This window comes from Ovis aries, chromosome 3 (assembly GCF_016772045.2).
Source record: "Ovis aries strain OAR_USU_Benz2616 breed Rambouillet chromosome 3, ARS-UI_Ramb_v3.0, whole genome shotgun sequence".
Classification (NCBI taxonomy): Eukaryota; Metazoa; Chordata; class Mammalia; order Artiodactyla; family Bovidae; genus Ovis; species Ovis aries.
In genome coordinates, this window is record NC_056056.1 from 11,288,304 (window position 1) to 11,303,689 (window position 15,386).

Consider the following 15,386-nt stretch of genomic DNA (forward strand, 5'->3'; position numbering starts at 1 on the left):
TGCTGAAGCTTAGTGGACTGTACTGGCTATTTTAAAAGCGAATGAGATTGTTTTGAGGAAAACCCAAGTTACTGGTGTCTAGCACCAAAGTTAAGACATTATATACCAGTTGTTTCTTCTGTTTATGCCCTCTTCTGCTTTCACTTGTCTAACTGAGAGTCATACATTAGAACTTGCTCCTCTATGAAATCTGTTATTATCTTACTTTGCCACCAGACTGACTGAATACTCCTTTGTGTTAGTGGAATTTTTTAAGTTAAAAATAGAAAAAGACAGTCAACAATATTGTCAGTTTGTAAAGCTGTTTCATTCTAATACAGACCATGAGGAAGCTAGAGCTCCATGTTATTTATAGGTAATCTGTTAATTCATTGATTCTCACAATTCCTTGAAGAAGGGAATCTGATCCACATTTTAAAGAAAAGAAACTGAGGCACCTCTGGCAAGGTTTAAGAAGCTTTCCAAAGTCACACAGCTAGCAAGTCACAGACCCTAGATTATTCAAGCCCAAGGATTCTGACTGTACAGACCAACTTCTTAATCTCTATATTCTACTGCCTCTGCTTAGAAGATTTTGTAGAGCTGACAGTTGTCTCTTTCCTTTCCATCTTTGAGTTGAGACTTACCTTGCCATGGGCCTTAAGCTCAACTCTACCTCCCCACCCAAAGCTTGATCCCTTGACACCAGGCAAATCTGTTTACCTAATTCCAGTCTTCTCAATTAAAGCTTAACGTTTCTAAAAACTCTTAGTTTCCACCCTCCTCTCTTCTCTTACTCTTGGCAAAAGGAGCAAGAGAGGAAGATTCCAACAGTTTTTACTTCACTGTTTGATTTTTTCCCTTTATTCATCAATTTTCAGAATAACGAGTTGGTATCATAGCATCCTCCAGTGGTAACTAATGAGGTTTTCTGTTTTAATATTATTATAAATGAATTGATTTTGATATTTGAAGTGTTTTAATCCATTGCCATAGTCATTATTTTTGATGATAGTCTTCCTTTTAGGCCAGTGGGAGGCTTTTGTGTTGCTCCCTGTATCCTTTTGACATGACCCCATTGTTAGTCTTGGGTAGTACAAGACTCAGCTTTTGTATTGTTGTTGTTCAGTTGCTAAGTCATGTTTGACTCTTTGCAACCCCGTGGACTGCACCACGCCAGACTTCGCAGAATTTGCTATCACTGTCTCCCAGAATTTGCTCAAACTTATATCCATTGAATCAGTGATGCCATCCAACCATCTCATCTTCTGTCGCCTGATTCTCCACCTGCCTTCAAGCTTTCCCAGCATCAGGGTCTTTGTATCAGGTAGCCAGAGTTATTGGAGTGTCAGCTTCAGCATCAGTCCTTCCAGTGAATATTCAGGGTTGATTTCCTTTAGGTTTGATTTTTTTTTGCTGTCCAAGGGACTGTTGAGAGTCTTCTCCGTCACCATAATTCAAAAGCATCAGTTCTTTGGCACTTAGCCTTCTTTATGGTCCAGCTCTCACATCTGTACCTGACTACTGGAAAAACCATAGCTTTGACTGTACGGACCTTTGTTGGCAAAGTAATGTCTCTGCTTTTGAATATGCTGCCTAGGTTTGTCATAACTTTTCTTCTAAGGAGCAAGTGTCTTTTAAATTCATGGCCACAGTCACTGTCTGCAATTATTTTGGAGCCCAAGAAAATGAACTCTGTCACTGTTTCCACATTTTCCCCATCTGTTTGCCATGAATGATGGGACTGGATACCATGATCTTAGTGTTTTCACTCTCCTCTTTTACCTTCATCAAGAGGCTCTTTAGTTCCTCTTCACTTTCTGCCATAAGGGTGGTGTCATCTGCATATCTGAGGTTATTGATATTTCTCACTGCAATCTTGATTCCAGCTTGTGCTTCATCCAGCCTGGCATTTCCCATGACATACTCTGAATTTAAGTTAAATAAGCAAGGTGACAATATACAGCCTTGATGTACTCCTTTCCCAATTTTGAACCAGTACATTGTTCCATGTCTGATTCTGTTGCTTCTTGACCTGCATACAGGTTTCCCAGGAGATAGGTAAGGTGGTCTGGTACTACCATCTCTTTAAGAATTTCCCACCATTTGTTGTGATCCACAGTCAAAGGCTTTAGCATAGTCATCGAAACAGAACTAGATGTTTATCTGGAATTCCCTTACTTTTTCTGTGATCCAGCAGATGTTGGCAATTTTGATCTCTGGTTCCTCTGCCTTTTCTAAATCCAGCTTGAACATCTGGAAGTTCCCAGTTCATGTACTGCTTGAAGGATTCTGGGCATTACCAGGCTAGCATGTGAAATGAGCTCAATTGTATGGTCGTTTGAACATTCTTTGGCATTGCCCTTCTTTAGGATTGGAATAAGAACTGACTTTTTCCAGTCCCGTGGCCACTGCTGAGTTTTCCAAATTTGTTGGCATATTGAGTGTAGCACTTTAACAGCATCCTCTTAGGATTTGAAGTAACTCAGCTGAAATTCCATCACCTTCACTAACTTTGTGTAGTAGTGCTTCCTAAGGCCCACTTGACTTCACATTCCAAGATGTCTGGCTTTAGGTGAGTGACTTCACCATTGTGGTTATCTGGGTCATGAGGATCTTTTTTGTATAGTTTTTCTGTATATTCTTGCCACCTCTTCTTCTTTTTCTTCTTTTTTTTTTTTGGGAGGGCACCTTTTTCTAATCTCTTCTGCTTCTGTTAGGTTTTTGCCATTTCTGTCCTTTATTTTGCCCATCTTTGCATGAAATGTTTCCTTGGTATCTCTTAATTTTCTTGAGATATCTAGTCTTTACCATTCTGTTGTTTTCCTCTATTTCTTTGCATTGTTCACTTAAGGCTTTCTTATCTCTCCTTGCTCTTATCTGGAACTCTAAACTCAATTGGGTGTATCTTTCCCTTTCTCCTTTTCCTTTCACTTCTTTTCTTTTGCCAGCTGATTGTAAGGTCTGCTCATGCCACTCCAGTATTTTTGCCTTGAGAACCCCATGAACAGTATGAAAGGCATCTTCTATATATTCTGCCTCAAACCTGAAACAGCTGTTTTTCTTAGGAGTCCTGGCTCCTGTTCACATGAAGTGGTATTTTTAGAGTACACAGTCTGAGCCCTTCCACCTTCTAGTATTCCTGATCAAGGCAAGCATTCCATTTCCCTGTAAGTTAATAAGAGTCTTCTCTTTCCTACACTATTATTTAACCCATTGCTATTTGTGTAGATAGCAAACTCCCTTGTCAGAGTTTCGAATACCTATCATATTTTAAACCCTCAGATTTTCATCAACAACTCTGTCTCTTATCTTATTGAGCACTATAGTTACCAAGCAGCATACTCTCTTCTTTGGTGCTGTTGTTTCTGTTGCTTTTATTTATTTATTTATTTATTTATTTATTTATTGAAGTATAATTGATTTCCAGTATTAGTTTCACATATACAACATAGTGAGTGATTCAATATTTTTGTAGATTATACTCCATTTAAAATTACTGTAAAATACTGGTTATGTTCCCATAGTCTCCATTTTGAAGTGCTTATTTGGCTGATTTTCTTCCCATTGTATTTTCAGGTAGACTAACACAGGTTAAGAACATTGAATTAATAGCTTAAGAGTGCTAAATGTTTGTGAACCATCTGCTTTATGGTAGCTCACTAGTGAAAGAATACTGTAGATATAATGAATCTGAAATTTCAGTGAGGCATCTAGCAGTCATTCATGGTATCATGTATAAGATAGAGAAATGCAAGCCAGACTAGGGTGTCTGGCTAATTAACAGACAGAACTAGTTGAACAACTGTTTCCAGTTGGTTAATTTGCTTAAGTCACGTTGAGAAGAGGCTCCAACAACTTGCCTGAGGCCACTTTCTGTTGAATATTGTTTTAAAGTTAGGAATGAATATTATCTAGTATTAACCATACAAGGTAAAAAGGAGGAGGGTAAAATAACTAATATACCAGGTGGCCAGATCCCCAGAGTTCCACAGACCAGAATGATATATGGAATTTCTTATATAAAGATAAAATTGATCAAAGACAAATGTAAAGTCCAACTCTTGGGTTCAAGAAATCCTACTTTTCTCAGGAAAGGACTATGAAAGACATATATTAATGGTATACTTGATACATACTTCAGGATTTAGATTTCTGTAAACCAGATGTGAATTAAGTATAGGGGGACTGGAAGTACAGTAGTCTCAGAAGTTTTTGAATTCTGATTTCAGTTTCACTCCTGGCTATATATAACCAATTAAATTTCGTTACCTCTTTAAGCTGGGCTGCCCTTGTGGCTCAGCTGGTAAATAATCCACCTGCAATGCAGGAGACCTGTGTTCGGCCCTGGATTGGGAAGATCCCCTGGAGAAGAAAAAGGCTACCCACTACAATATTCTGGCCTGGAGAATGCCATGGACTGTATAGTCCATGGGGTCGCAAAGAGTCGGACATGACTGAATGACTTTCATTCACACACTCACTCACTCACCTCTTTAAGCTTCATTTTTCCCATTATAAAATGTGTATCATTTTTATAGCATTATATCATCAATAATTATAAAATTATATGTGTTTACTGGTGTTTGCTGATTGATAGCTGCAGATATATAAGACTAATTGAGCCTTAAATTAAGGAGAACAAACCATTCAGTTCTGGTTACTTGGTTTTATGAGAAATTTTGATACTATATGATTAAGACTAAGAAATAAAAGAATTCAGTTAGGAACTCCATTTATCTTTAAGTGAATGATTGGTTTATGAATTAGGCTAGGTTATACATACATTTTTTGCCCGCAAGCACATGACTCAAGGCAATGAGGAAGGCTTCAGGTTAACAGACTTTGGCTCAATGTAAAGTAAAACTTTTGAACCATTAAAACCATCTAAAATGGAATGAATGGAATGAAGTACCTTATTGAGCCGCTGGAGATGTGCAAGTAGAGTATGGGGTAACTAACCCCTTGTCTAGGAATATCATAGAGGGAATGCATGCCTCAGGTCAACTTGTTCAAGACAACTTGAAAGGCCCCTTCTAACTCCAAGATTCCTGGCTATATGAAGATAATGATACCTCTCACAGTCATTATGATGAATAAATAGTACATGTAAAAACTTCTTGAACATTGCATGGTACACAACCGAATATTTTTTTCCCATATCTACAAGATAAAAGTAATCCTTGCCCTGGTCTTGGTACAGGTGAGATAAGGAATGTAAACATGCTTTAAATACCCTTCAAGTCCTTTATAAGAATAAGAGTTGCAAAAACCTATCTGACATCTGGCCAAGAACCATTTAGGGACATTTTGCTTATGTTTATTCATTTACAAAGTAAAACATTGGCTTTTTAGCTTTTGTGTGTTTGTTTTTCAAGAGGAGAAAGGCCTGACTTACTTGCATAGACTGAATAAATTTGACTTGCTTTGGCCACAGAGTATGTTAGTTAGGTGCATAGACTTTGGGGATCCCAGCCCTAGCTCCCTTTCTTACTGGCTGGGTGACTGTTGAAAAGTGATATCACCTCATGAGCTTCATGAGTTTCTTCACCTGTAAAGTAGGGTACCTCATTTAGGTTTGTGGTGGTGATTCAGCACAATAACATGTGTTACGTGCTTGGCTGAGAGCCTACACCCAAGTGCTCAGTTAACAATAGCTTCTTCTGTTATTGCCCGCTTCCCTGGTGGCTCAGACCATAAAGAATCTGCCCACAATGCTGGAGACCCAGGTTCAGACCCTTTGTTGGAAGATTCCCCTGGAGAAGGAAATGGCTATCCACTCCAGTATTCTTGCCTGGAGAATTCTATGGCAGAGGGGCCTGGTGAGCTATAGTCCATGGGCTCAGACAGGACTGAGGAAGTAACACTCACTCTTCTGTTGTTATGATCTTTCCCAACGTGCTATGAGAGAGATTTGCCAAATGCTTCTTTGAAGGGCTACGAGTTTGATTGGAAGAGGGCCTTTCTCTTTTATGTTTGAGAAGCTTCCGTCTGAGTTGGTTTCCTAGTCTGTGGCATAGACAAGGGTTTATAGAAGCAAAACATGGCAATAAGAAAAGCTATGACCAGAGAAAGCAGTCAGAGGACCCCAAGAGAATCTAGTCACTGCACCCATCAGTGGAGAAATATCTCCCTCTAGTCTTTGATGTCAGTGTGGCCTTTTTAACGCTTATGAAAAGAACAAGCATGTTACAAGACATGAGCAGATTCTTAAAAGGTCTGTCTTTGATTGTTCTGGGGGCCCTTTGCTCCTGGATCCATCCAGATGCTGCACAGAATGCCTGCAAGCGCTTTATGAAGATATTATTGATCTCCAGTCCTGAGACTGGCAGATTAAGCTCAGCCACTTCCTAAATGGACTAGTTACTTAACTTTTTTGGAGATCTCTAAATGTATTCATTTACAAAATAATGATAACAGTTGTACTCATCTTTGGGATTATGAGAATTACATGACACGACACAAAGAAAGCACACTGCCTAGTTGTAGGTGTTCAGTGAAATCATATCCATGAGGTGTAGTTCTTACAGATATTGATTAATTATAACCATTTTAAAGTCTATTCTCGCAGAGTTCTTGTATATATTTTAATGTATGCATATAATAGAATATTGACAACTTTAAAATTAGAAAATTTAGATTCTCCATAGCCAATCATGATTTCCTGACAGTATTCCATGGCCTATTTCTAAGCCCCTTCAGCAGTTCAAGCCCAGCACTCTTAAGAGGTTTTTATCTCAAAAAAAAAAAAGAGATTTCATCTCACAGACGGTGCTGTGGTCATGCCATTCATTGGCCTATTTGGCCTTGCCTGGTTTAGTTTTTTAATTTGCTATTGTAACTTTGCTCTAATGTTTTCCTTGAGCTTACTTTGCATTCTTTAAAGGAAAAGAAAAGAAATGTTTATTATACCAGGAACACTTTATAGGAAATCTTAGTGAAGTTTCTTTTAGCTGCAAATAATATAAACACATTTAAGTTAGCTTAAGGAAGGATTGTGTTATAGAAACTGATATTCCCATGTTTATCAATTTGACCCAAGTTAGGAAGTGAATACAGGTCTCAGAAAGACTTAGAAAGGTCTATAACTAGGAACTGTTCAAAAAACCTAGGCAATTCCCCTTTTTGTATGTCTTTCCCTATTTCCCTAGCTGTGTAGTCTCATATATCTGCTTTTCTCTGCATACCTGTTATTTGAATCTATTAAGAGCAAGAATCTTAATAGATCTGTGTCCTTGTATGAAAAAAAAATGTATTAGTTTCCTTTGTTGCTGTTAAAAATTACCAGAAACTGGGTGGCTTAAAATGACAAAAATTTATTCTTTCACAGTTCTAGAAGCCAGAAATCCAGAGTCAGTAAGCTGAAATGAAGGTGTGGGCAGAGCCACACTTTCTTTAGAGGTTCTGAGGGAAAATCCATTCTTTGCCTCTTTGAGCTTGTAGTGGTTGCTGGTTAGTCCTTGGCTTCTGGCCAGCGTTTCCCTCTGTCTTCACATCACCTTCCCCTGTACACGTGTGTGCGCTCCTGCATGTGCGCGTCCTCTGCTATCTGTATCAAGTCTCCCTCTAGTCTCTCTTATAAAAACATATGTGGTAGGCGTAGAGAAGACACATGTGGTTGGAGGGTAGGGGAAGAATGGATTGGGTATTTGAGATTAGCAGATGCAAACTACTACGTATAGAATGGGTAAACAAGGTCCTGCTGCACAACACAAGGAGCTATGCTCAATATCTGACAAACCACAGTAGGAAAGAATGTGAAAAAGAGTGTACATCTGCATAACTGAATCACTTTGCTGTACAGCAGAAATTAACACAAAACTGATCAACTATACTTCAATAAAATAAATTTTAAAAAACCATGTGGGGACTTCCTGGTGATGCAGTGGTTAAGACTGTGTCTGCACTTTCAGTTCAAGGGATGCGGATTTGATCCCTGGTTGGGGAATGAAGATTCCACATGCCTTGTGAGGGGGAAAAAAAACAAAAAAAGTAATTGCAAGTAGGGCCCACTTTTATAATCTGCCCTTGGTGTGATCATATCTGCAAAGACTTTTTTTTCTTATAACATTTACAGGTTCCAGGTATTAGGACCTGATATCTTTGAATGGCCTTTATCTAGCCTACTACAAATGGGGATCATAAAGACGTATCTCAAATTTGGCAAATAATAAAGGCTGTGTAAATGCCAGCCTCCTTCTTTCTCTATATCTATGCCCTTCTTTAACATTCCCTTCACATACTTTTCTGGAATGTTACTATCACTTTAAGTGTGAACCTATTTGGATGATAATGAAAATAATAGCTATCTGGTAGCTCAGAGGTTAAAGTGTCTGCCTGGAATGCAGGAGACCAGGGTTCGATCCCTGGGTCGGGAAAATCCCCTGGAGAAGGAAATGGCAACCCACTCCAGTACTCTTGCCTGGAGAATCCCATGGAGGGAGGAGCCTGGTAGGCTACAGTCCATGGGGTCGCAAAGAGTCGGACACGACTGAGCGACTTCTCTTCTCTTCATTAACTGTCTATGGTAGCCCAGGCACCATATACTGTGTTTGAGTATTTTATATAATATAAACTCAATATATATAAATATATATGCGAGTATTTTATAAAAATGCACAGTGTTTTATAAATGTGCTTTAGTATTTTATCTGTGTTATATAGATGACAGTAAAATCCCATTTTACAGATGAGAGAAACAGCTCAGAGTTAATTTGCCCACGTTCACCTACCTGCTAAGTGCCGGAACTAGGGTACAACTAAGGATCTTTAATTTTGAGGGCTGTGTCCTTATACCTTGCTTATTACTGAGTGCAGTTCAAATCTCTGGTCTTCTGCCTTGGCCTCTGATCAGAATCTTTCCAGGAGGTTTCTTTTTTTTCTGTTTTTTGTTTTAATTGAGGTATAGTTGAGCATGGAAGCTTCTTCACTGGTTAATGATTATAACTGTCATTTATTGGGTGTATACCATATGCTGGACACTTAGATACATGATAAGTAATCCTTACCACCTTCCTACAGGGTAGAAGTGGTAGGCTACCACTAAAGAAAGTAAGGGAGAGGGAGAAGCCTTCCACATTTCTGATTTGGATACTCTTAAGTGATGATGAAACTCAGAGAACATGAGTTCTATTTTCAGTTAGGCTTTGTTTGTGGAAACTACAGGTAGATGAAGGAGTCTGTTCCTACAGCAAGATGCCACCTCTGCCAGTTAGCCTGGAGAAGGTTATGTTCAGGATCTACCCAGGGTTGCTTCTTTCAGAACTGCAGGCTTAAAGTCATCATTTCCACTATGCTCTAACTTTCACGTATTCAGTTTCTGTTCCAGATGATCGTGCTGAACAACGAACCTGTCTTATTTGTGGCGACCGTGCCACAGGCTTACACTATGGAATCATCTCCTGTGAGGGCTGCAAAGGGTTTTTCAAGCGGAGCATTTGCAACAAGCGGGTATACCGGTGCACTCGTGACAAGAACTGTGTCATGTCTCGGAAGCAGAGGAACAGGTGCCAGTACTGCCGCCTGCTCAAATGCCTCCAGATGGGGATGAACCGGAAGGGTAAGTGGTGCTTGCAGCTCTACTGCCCACCCTTTACCCATCATTTTATCTTCAGTGTCAGCTAGTAAGCCTTGGAGTTAGACGTTTCCTACGCCTACACTATATACTAGGCATTGTACTGTGTATGTACTCATAATCTGCCTACAAGGATCTCCCAGATTAGGTGGGTAAAAGACTGATGAGGCATTAAGGATCCTGTGAAAAGGAATGCACAGGCTCCATATGGCAAGACCCCAATCAACAATCAGGCACTAATAACTAGGATTAATATACTCCACTAGTTTTTTCATGGCATAATGAAAAGAAGTAGGAATTTTATATGAAAAGACAAGAAGGCTGTAGGTCCCCTTGAATGTGTTATCATTCTGTTTGGTAGAATCATGGCATACTCAGGTTAGACATGCCCAGAAATCTGCATCCAAGTTGGTGAAGAATTAGGGATTTATTGGCAAGTTTTCCAAGAGCCACTAGCCTAAAATGGCACAAATAAACCAATATTCTAAGGAAGTTGGCCTGGAGGGCAGCTTTGAAGAATGAATTGGGCTGATGGAAGCAGAAAAACCACCTAGAAAGTTTTTAGAAGGGTCCAGAAGAAAGGGAAGGGGGGAAAGTGATGGCATGGATGGGGAGATGTAGGAGAAGCTCATCTCGTAGGAATTGGTGACATACTGAGTATTTGGCCTTACTAGAAATTGAAACTGAAGATTCACATTAATAGTAAATTAATTAATAAAGAGTGGGGCAAAATGTTGACCTTTGTAGGTGCTAAATTTGAAGTACCTGAGAAGGACACCCATAGATGTCCACTAAGGAAGTTGGATATATAAATTGGATTGGAACTGAGGTGACAAGCCCTGCCTACCAGTAGAAGTTTGTGGAGCTGTTGGCATAGAGGTAGTAAAGTTTTGTTAGTGGGTAGAAATCACCCAGAGAGAGAGAACTTGGATACAGAAGAGAGAGCCAGTGTCAGAACTCTAGGAGTATTCTCATGGAGGGTGGAGAGTGGTGCAATGTAGTTCAGTAAAAGAGCCCAGATTCAGGAGGCAGAGGTTGGTGACAGACTAGATCTGTGACCTTGGACAGTTTGTTTTATGTCTCTAATGCTCAATAATCTTTACCTTTATAATGATATGATGAAACTTTCAGAGCTCTCTAGAGGGTTAAATATGACAGTGTATATAAAATACTCAGCAAGGTATTAGGAGCTCAGAGTAGTAGTATGGGGTGGGGATTAGTCAGATTTAATGAATTGTTCAACTTTTGGTTTTGTAGATACACTCAGATATCCTTCAGACTGGTTTTTTAAATTGTGTATGTTTTTAAAATTGTAAACTTGCCTATTACGAAGAAAGGTGAGAGATATGGGCTTCCCAGGTGGCTCAGTGGTGAAGAATTCACTGGCTAATGCAGGAAATGCTGGTCCATGGGGTCCTTCCTCTCCCTGAAAATCCTCTCCTGTCCCTACTGTCAGTTTACTCATATAGAAATTCCCCAATACCAAACAAGTAATGTCTTGAAAAGAGAGTCTGGTCATTCATGTGTCTCATATTTATCTAATTTGATTTTGGTCTCCAGTTTTCTCATCTTCCTTTGTTGCTGTCATTGAGAGAGAGAGTGGGACTGTTAGTCGCTCAGTCATGTCCGACTCTTCGCAACCCCATGGGCTGTAGCCCGCCAGGCTCCTCTGTAGGATTTCCCAGGCAAGAATACTGGAGTGGGTTGCCATACTCTTCTCCAGGGGATCTTCCTGACCTAGGGATTGAACCTGAGTCTCCTGCATTGCAGGCAGATTCTTTATCATCTGAGCCACCAGGGAAGCCATGCCTTCATTGAGTTTTATCAGAGCATGTTTATGGGTTGCCTTCTTGACTGTTTTCTTTTTTTTTTTTTTCCTTGACTGTTTTCTGATGAACCATCCTGTTAATTCAGTGTGTTAAGATTCTGAGGCTTCCTGCCAAATTTGCCTGTTTCAGAGAAGAAGAAGCTTACCCACAGAAATCGTCTAACCATATCTAGGAGAAAATGACACAGGAGGTGTGAGGGATGTAAAGCTGCCTTACTAGGTTTATTTGCATGCCAAGCAGGCAGGCTCAGTTGCATAGTGAAGGCTTTGTCTCAGAGAGAAACCCTGCCACCTACTGGTTGGTGCTGAGAAAGCAGAATTAAAATTGCAGTTGCCATTGGAGTATTTTGGGGGCAATAGAACTATGGTGTTTGACACATAATTTTATGTATCTTGTCAAAACCTATAGAACTGAACACCGCAAAAGAAGTGAATTTTACTGCATATAATTTTTTTGAGCAACCATTATGGAAGGGGGAGGAAATGAACTGTAGGCTATGGCAAATCTAACTAGTAATAAAAATAAATCACAAAGACTCATTGAAAAGAATGAAGAAGAAAAGAGCTAGCCTTGGGAAATAGCATTTTGACTGTATACTATTAAAATTAAAGACAAAAAGAACTGTATACAAACAAAGCACTCTGATTTATAAATTTGATTCTCTCAAGGTTATGGTTTAGGAATTCTTTCACTACTTTGTTTGTATGCTAGGGTTGAACACATAAGTAAATACATTGTTGATAATGAGAGTTGAGTTTCTCACAACAGGGAAAGAAGTTATAAATCAGGAAAGAGGAAGGCTAGAATGAAACCTCTGGTGCTAGATTAGACTCAGAGGTTGTTGTAACATGGATTCATGTTTAGATAGATTTAAAAAAATAGTTATTATGTAGATACATGAATTTTATATATATACATATATTGCCTGACTCTAGGCATTGTGAAGGGCTAGAAGCAGTTACAACCCCAAGAGTAATGAGCACACCTAGTATCCACGCCTTGGTTTCTTAATATCAGTAAAAGGAATCAGGACTCCCTGGAGAACTGGTTGACTTTAGGACTGAGGCAGGGAATATATAAGATGAGTCTGGAGCATCTTGTGGTGCCAAAAAGTTAGAATGTGCTATAGATATAGATATATGTTAGTTTATAATCCAAAGAATAAAATATCCATGAGTTCATACTGATAAAACGTATTGAGTAAATAGAGAAATGATGGTTCTTCCTTACTGAAGAATTCTAATTAGTAAGTGTAGAGAAAATAAGAGAGATGGACAGTCACCATTAGAGCACCACAGTAGTTGCTATAGGCAAGATCTACTGATGGATGCTAAAATTAGAGGCCATAGATTTGAACAGAATCAGAGTATTTAGAAGTCTCAAAATATTTAGTAATTACAAAGAGAAAAATAGTACTTTTCAGTAGAGAATTCTGACAGATATCCTTTAGCCAAGAGATCAAGAGTAACATGAATGTGTTTACATGGACATCATGTATCCCCAATATGATCACTAAGAAGAGCACACGTGCACATGTACACACACAGAGATGGAGAGGTTCATTCCCCAAAGCCCAAATCGAGCAATAGTCTTCAAAATAACTGGCATTCTACAAAAGTCTCCAAAAGTGTCAAGGTCATAAAAGATAAAGACTAAGAAGCTGTCGCAGACTGGAGGAGACTCTGGAAGCATGACAACTACATGCATTGTGAGATCCTGGGTTGGATTCTGAAACAGGAAAAGGGTATTAGTAGAACTAGGAAAATCTGAATAAAGTCTTTGGTGAATAGTGTTGTGCCAAAGTTAACTTTCTAGTTCTGATGAATGGTCTGTGGCTATGTAAGCTTAGTTTACAGAAGTGAAAGCTGGATGAGGAGTATATGGAAATTCTCTATTATTTTTACCATTGTTCTATAAATCTAAACTTGGCCTCAAATTTTAAAGATTAACTATTAAAAAATACAGCTGCCATGTGTACCCTCAGTCTCTGTCCCCCATCTTTGACGCAGATATCTTTTCAGAACTCAAAATTGGCCGGTCAGGAAATTAATTAACAAGTCAATGAGGGAGATTTAAATAATGGTGGGAAGTAGAGGCTGGATCCTTTCTTTTCATCCCCACTACTACCTGAGTGCCCCCAATACACATTTTCCTCACACATCGTGCAGTCTTTAGGTAAAGTCAGGAGTCCTCGGAATAATTTTCAAGACTCCTCTGGCATCCCTTTCCTCCCTTCCATGTAGGGGGAAGAATTATGTGCTCTTCCCACATATGCAGTTCTCTTAAGAACTCAAGGATGTTTCATGTTTTGGCAGCTTTGCACATTTGGTTTTATCTTCGTGGAATATTCTACCCCCTTTTTCATCACCTGACTTATTCACTCAGTTTTTATTTGTAACATCTTCTAAGAAGCCTTCTCTGACACTACCTCCCACTCACCTGATGACCTTCTTGAACTTCTGTAACCCATTTTTGCCCTCTGCATAGTAATGATCACCTTGTGCTCTTTGTCTGTTCTCCCCATTACTGAGTGATCCTTTCAAGGGTTGTGACCAAGTCTTACTTTTCTCTTACATCCCTTTTGGTGTAGGATGCTTCCTGGTTTGATGAATTGAGTGTGGTTGGTCAGGGATAGGGGAGACCGGATAGGAAGTTGGGTGAGGGGAATATTGTTAAAATCATTAGAGGCAAGAGGAAACTACACTGAGCCGCATGGGAAATTCATATCAGTTAAGTAGTTTTGTGGAAATATAAAATTCCCTTAGCTTTGTTGTCTCATAACTTGCTAGGTAACTAGTTCAAAAGTCCTCCAAGTCAACCTTCTTGGAGGAGGTTGGTGTTTGTAGGACATTGTGAGATAGTGATGCTGTGGCATTGCCATGTCACTGGACCAGGAGAAACAATGGAGTACTATGAGGGAGAGAAAATATTTGAGCAGAAATCGTGAAGGAAAAGAAGCTCAAACTCCTTAGAAACTTAAAGAGCTTTGTAAAAATGACTCCTGCTTCGGTCACTCTTCCTTAATGTGTATTATTAACTATTTGAGAGTAAGTTGAAGATTGATTCCCCTTCGCTTCTCACATAATTACAGCACTGTTATCAAAATCAGGAGATTTAACATGACATAGTACTATTAATATGAAATTAAAAGATGCTTGCTGTTTGGAAGAAAGGCTATGACAAATCTGCACAGTGTGTTAAAAAGCAGAGCCATCACTTGCTGACAAGTCATCCCTATAGTCAAAGCTATGGTTTTTTTAGTAGTCATGTATGGATATGAGAATTGGACCATAAAGAAGGCTGAGCACTGAAGAATTGATGCCTTGGAACTGTGGTGCTGGAGAAGACTCTTTGAGAGTCCCTTGGACTGCAAGGAGATCAATCCAGTCCTTCCTAAAGGAAATCAACCCTAAATTTTCACTGAAAGAACTGGTGCTAAAATCGAAGCTCCAATACTTTGGGCACCTGCTGTGAAGAGCCAACTCATTGGAAAAGACCCCAATGTTGGAAAAGATTGAGAGCAAGAGGAGAAGCGAGAGACATATAGTTGGATGGTGTCACTAACTCAATGGATGTAAGTTTGAGCAAACTCAGGGAGATAGTGAAGGACAGGGAAGCCTGGCATGCTGCAGTTCATGGTGTCGCAGAGAGTCGGGAATGACTTGGCAACTGCACAACAACAACAATACTATTGTTTAATTGCCCGACCTATCTAAGTTTCACTAGTTATCCCAATGTCCCTTGTAGCAATTTCTATTTTCTAATCCAGGAGCCAGTGCAAAATCACACACTGTATTTAGTTTATAGGTCTCTTTAATCACCTTTAGTCTGAAGTGGTTCCTTATTCTTTTCTCATCTAAAATCATTTATTCTCTAGACTGTCCCTTAGTTTGGGTTTGTCAGTTTTCTCACAGTTAGGTTGCTCTTGATGCAGTTTTGGTGAGAATGCCACAAATGCAGTGTTGTGTCCTTGTAGTACATCCTGTCAGGAGTGCATGATGGGC

The 15,386-nt window shown here is 39.4% G+C and overlaps 1 protein-coding gene across 10 annotated transcripts in view; it reads left to right on the plus strand.

Moving 5' to 3' along the window:
• NR6A1 (nuclear receptor subfamily 6 group A member 1) overlaps positions 1-15,386 on the plus strand; it is a 218,063-nt gene that overhangs the window by 170,946 nt on the left and 31,731 nt on the right. For 6 of the 10 annotated variants that reach the window (XM_042245711.1, XM_060413797.1, XM_042245712.1 and 3 more), the window contains one exon: positions 9,296-9,538. In XM_042245711.1, the coding sequence (XP_042101645.1) occupies positions 9,296-9,538 (243 nt within the window). The remainder of the gene's footprint in view (positions 1-9,295; positions 9,539-15,386) is intronic. The other 4 variants (XM_060413792.1, XM_060413793.1, XM_060413795.1 and 1 more) reach the window with 1 other exon arrangement.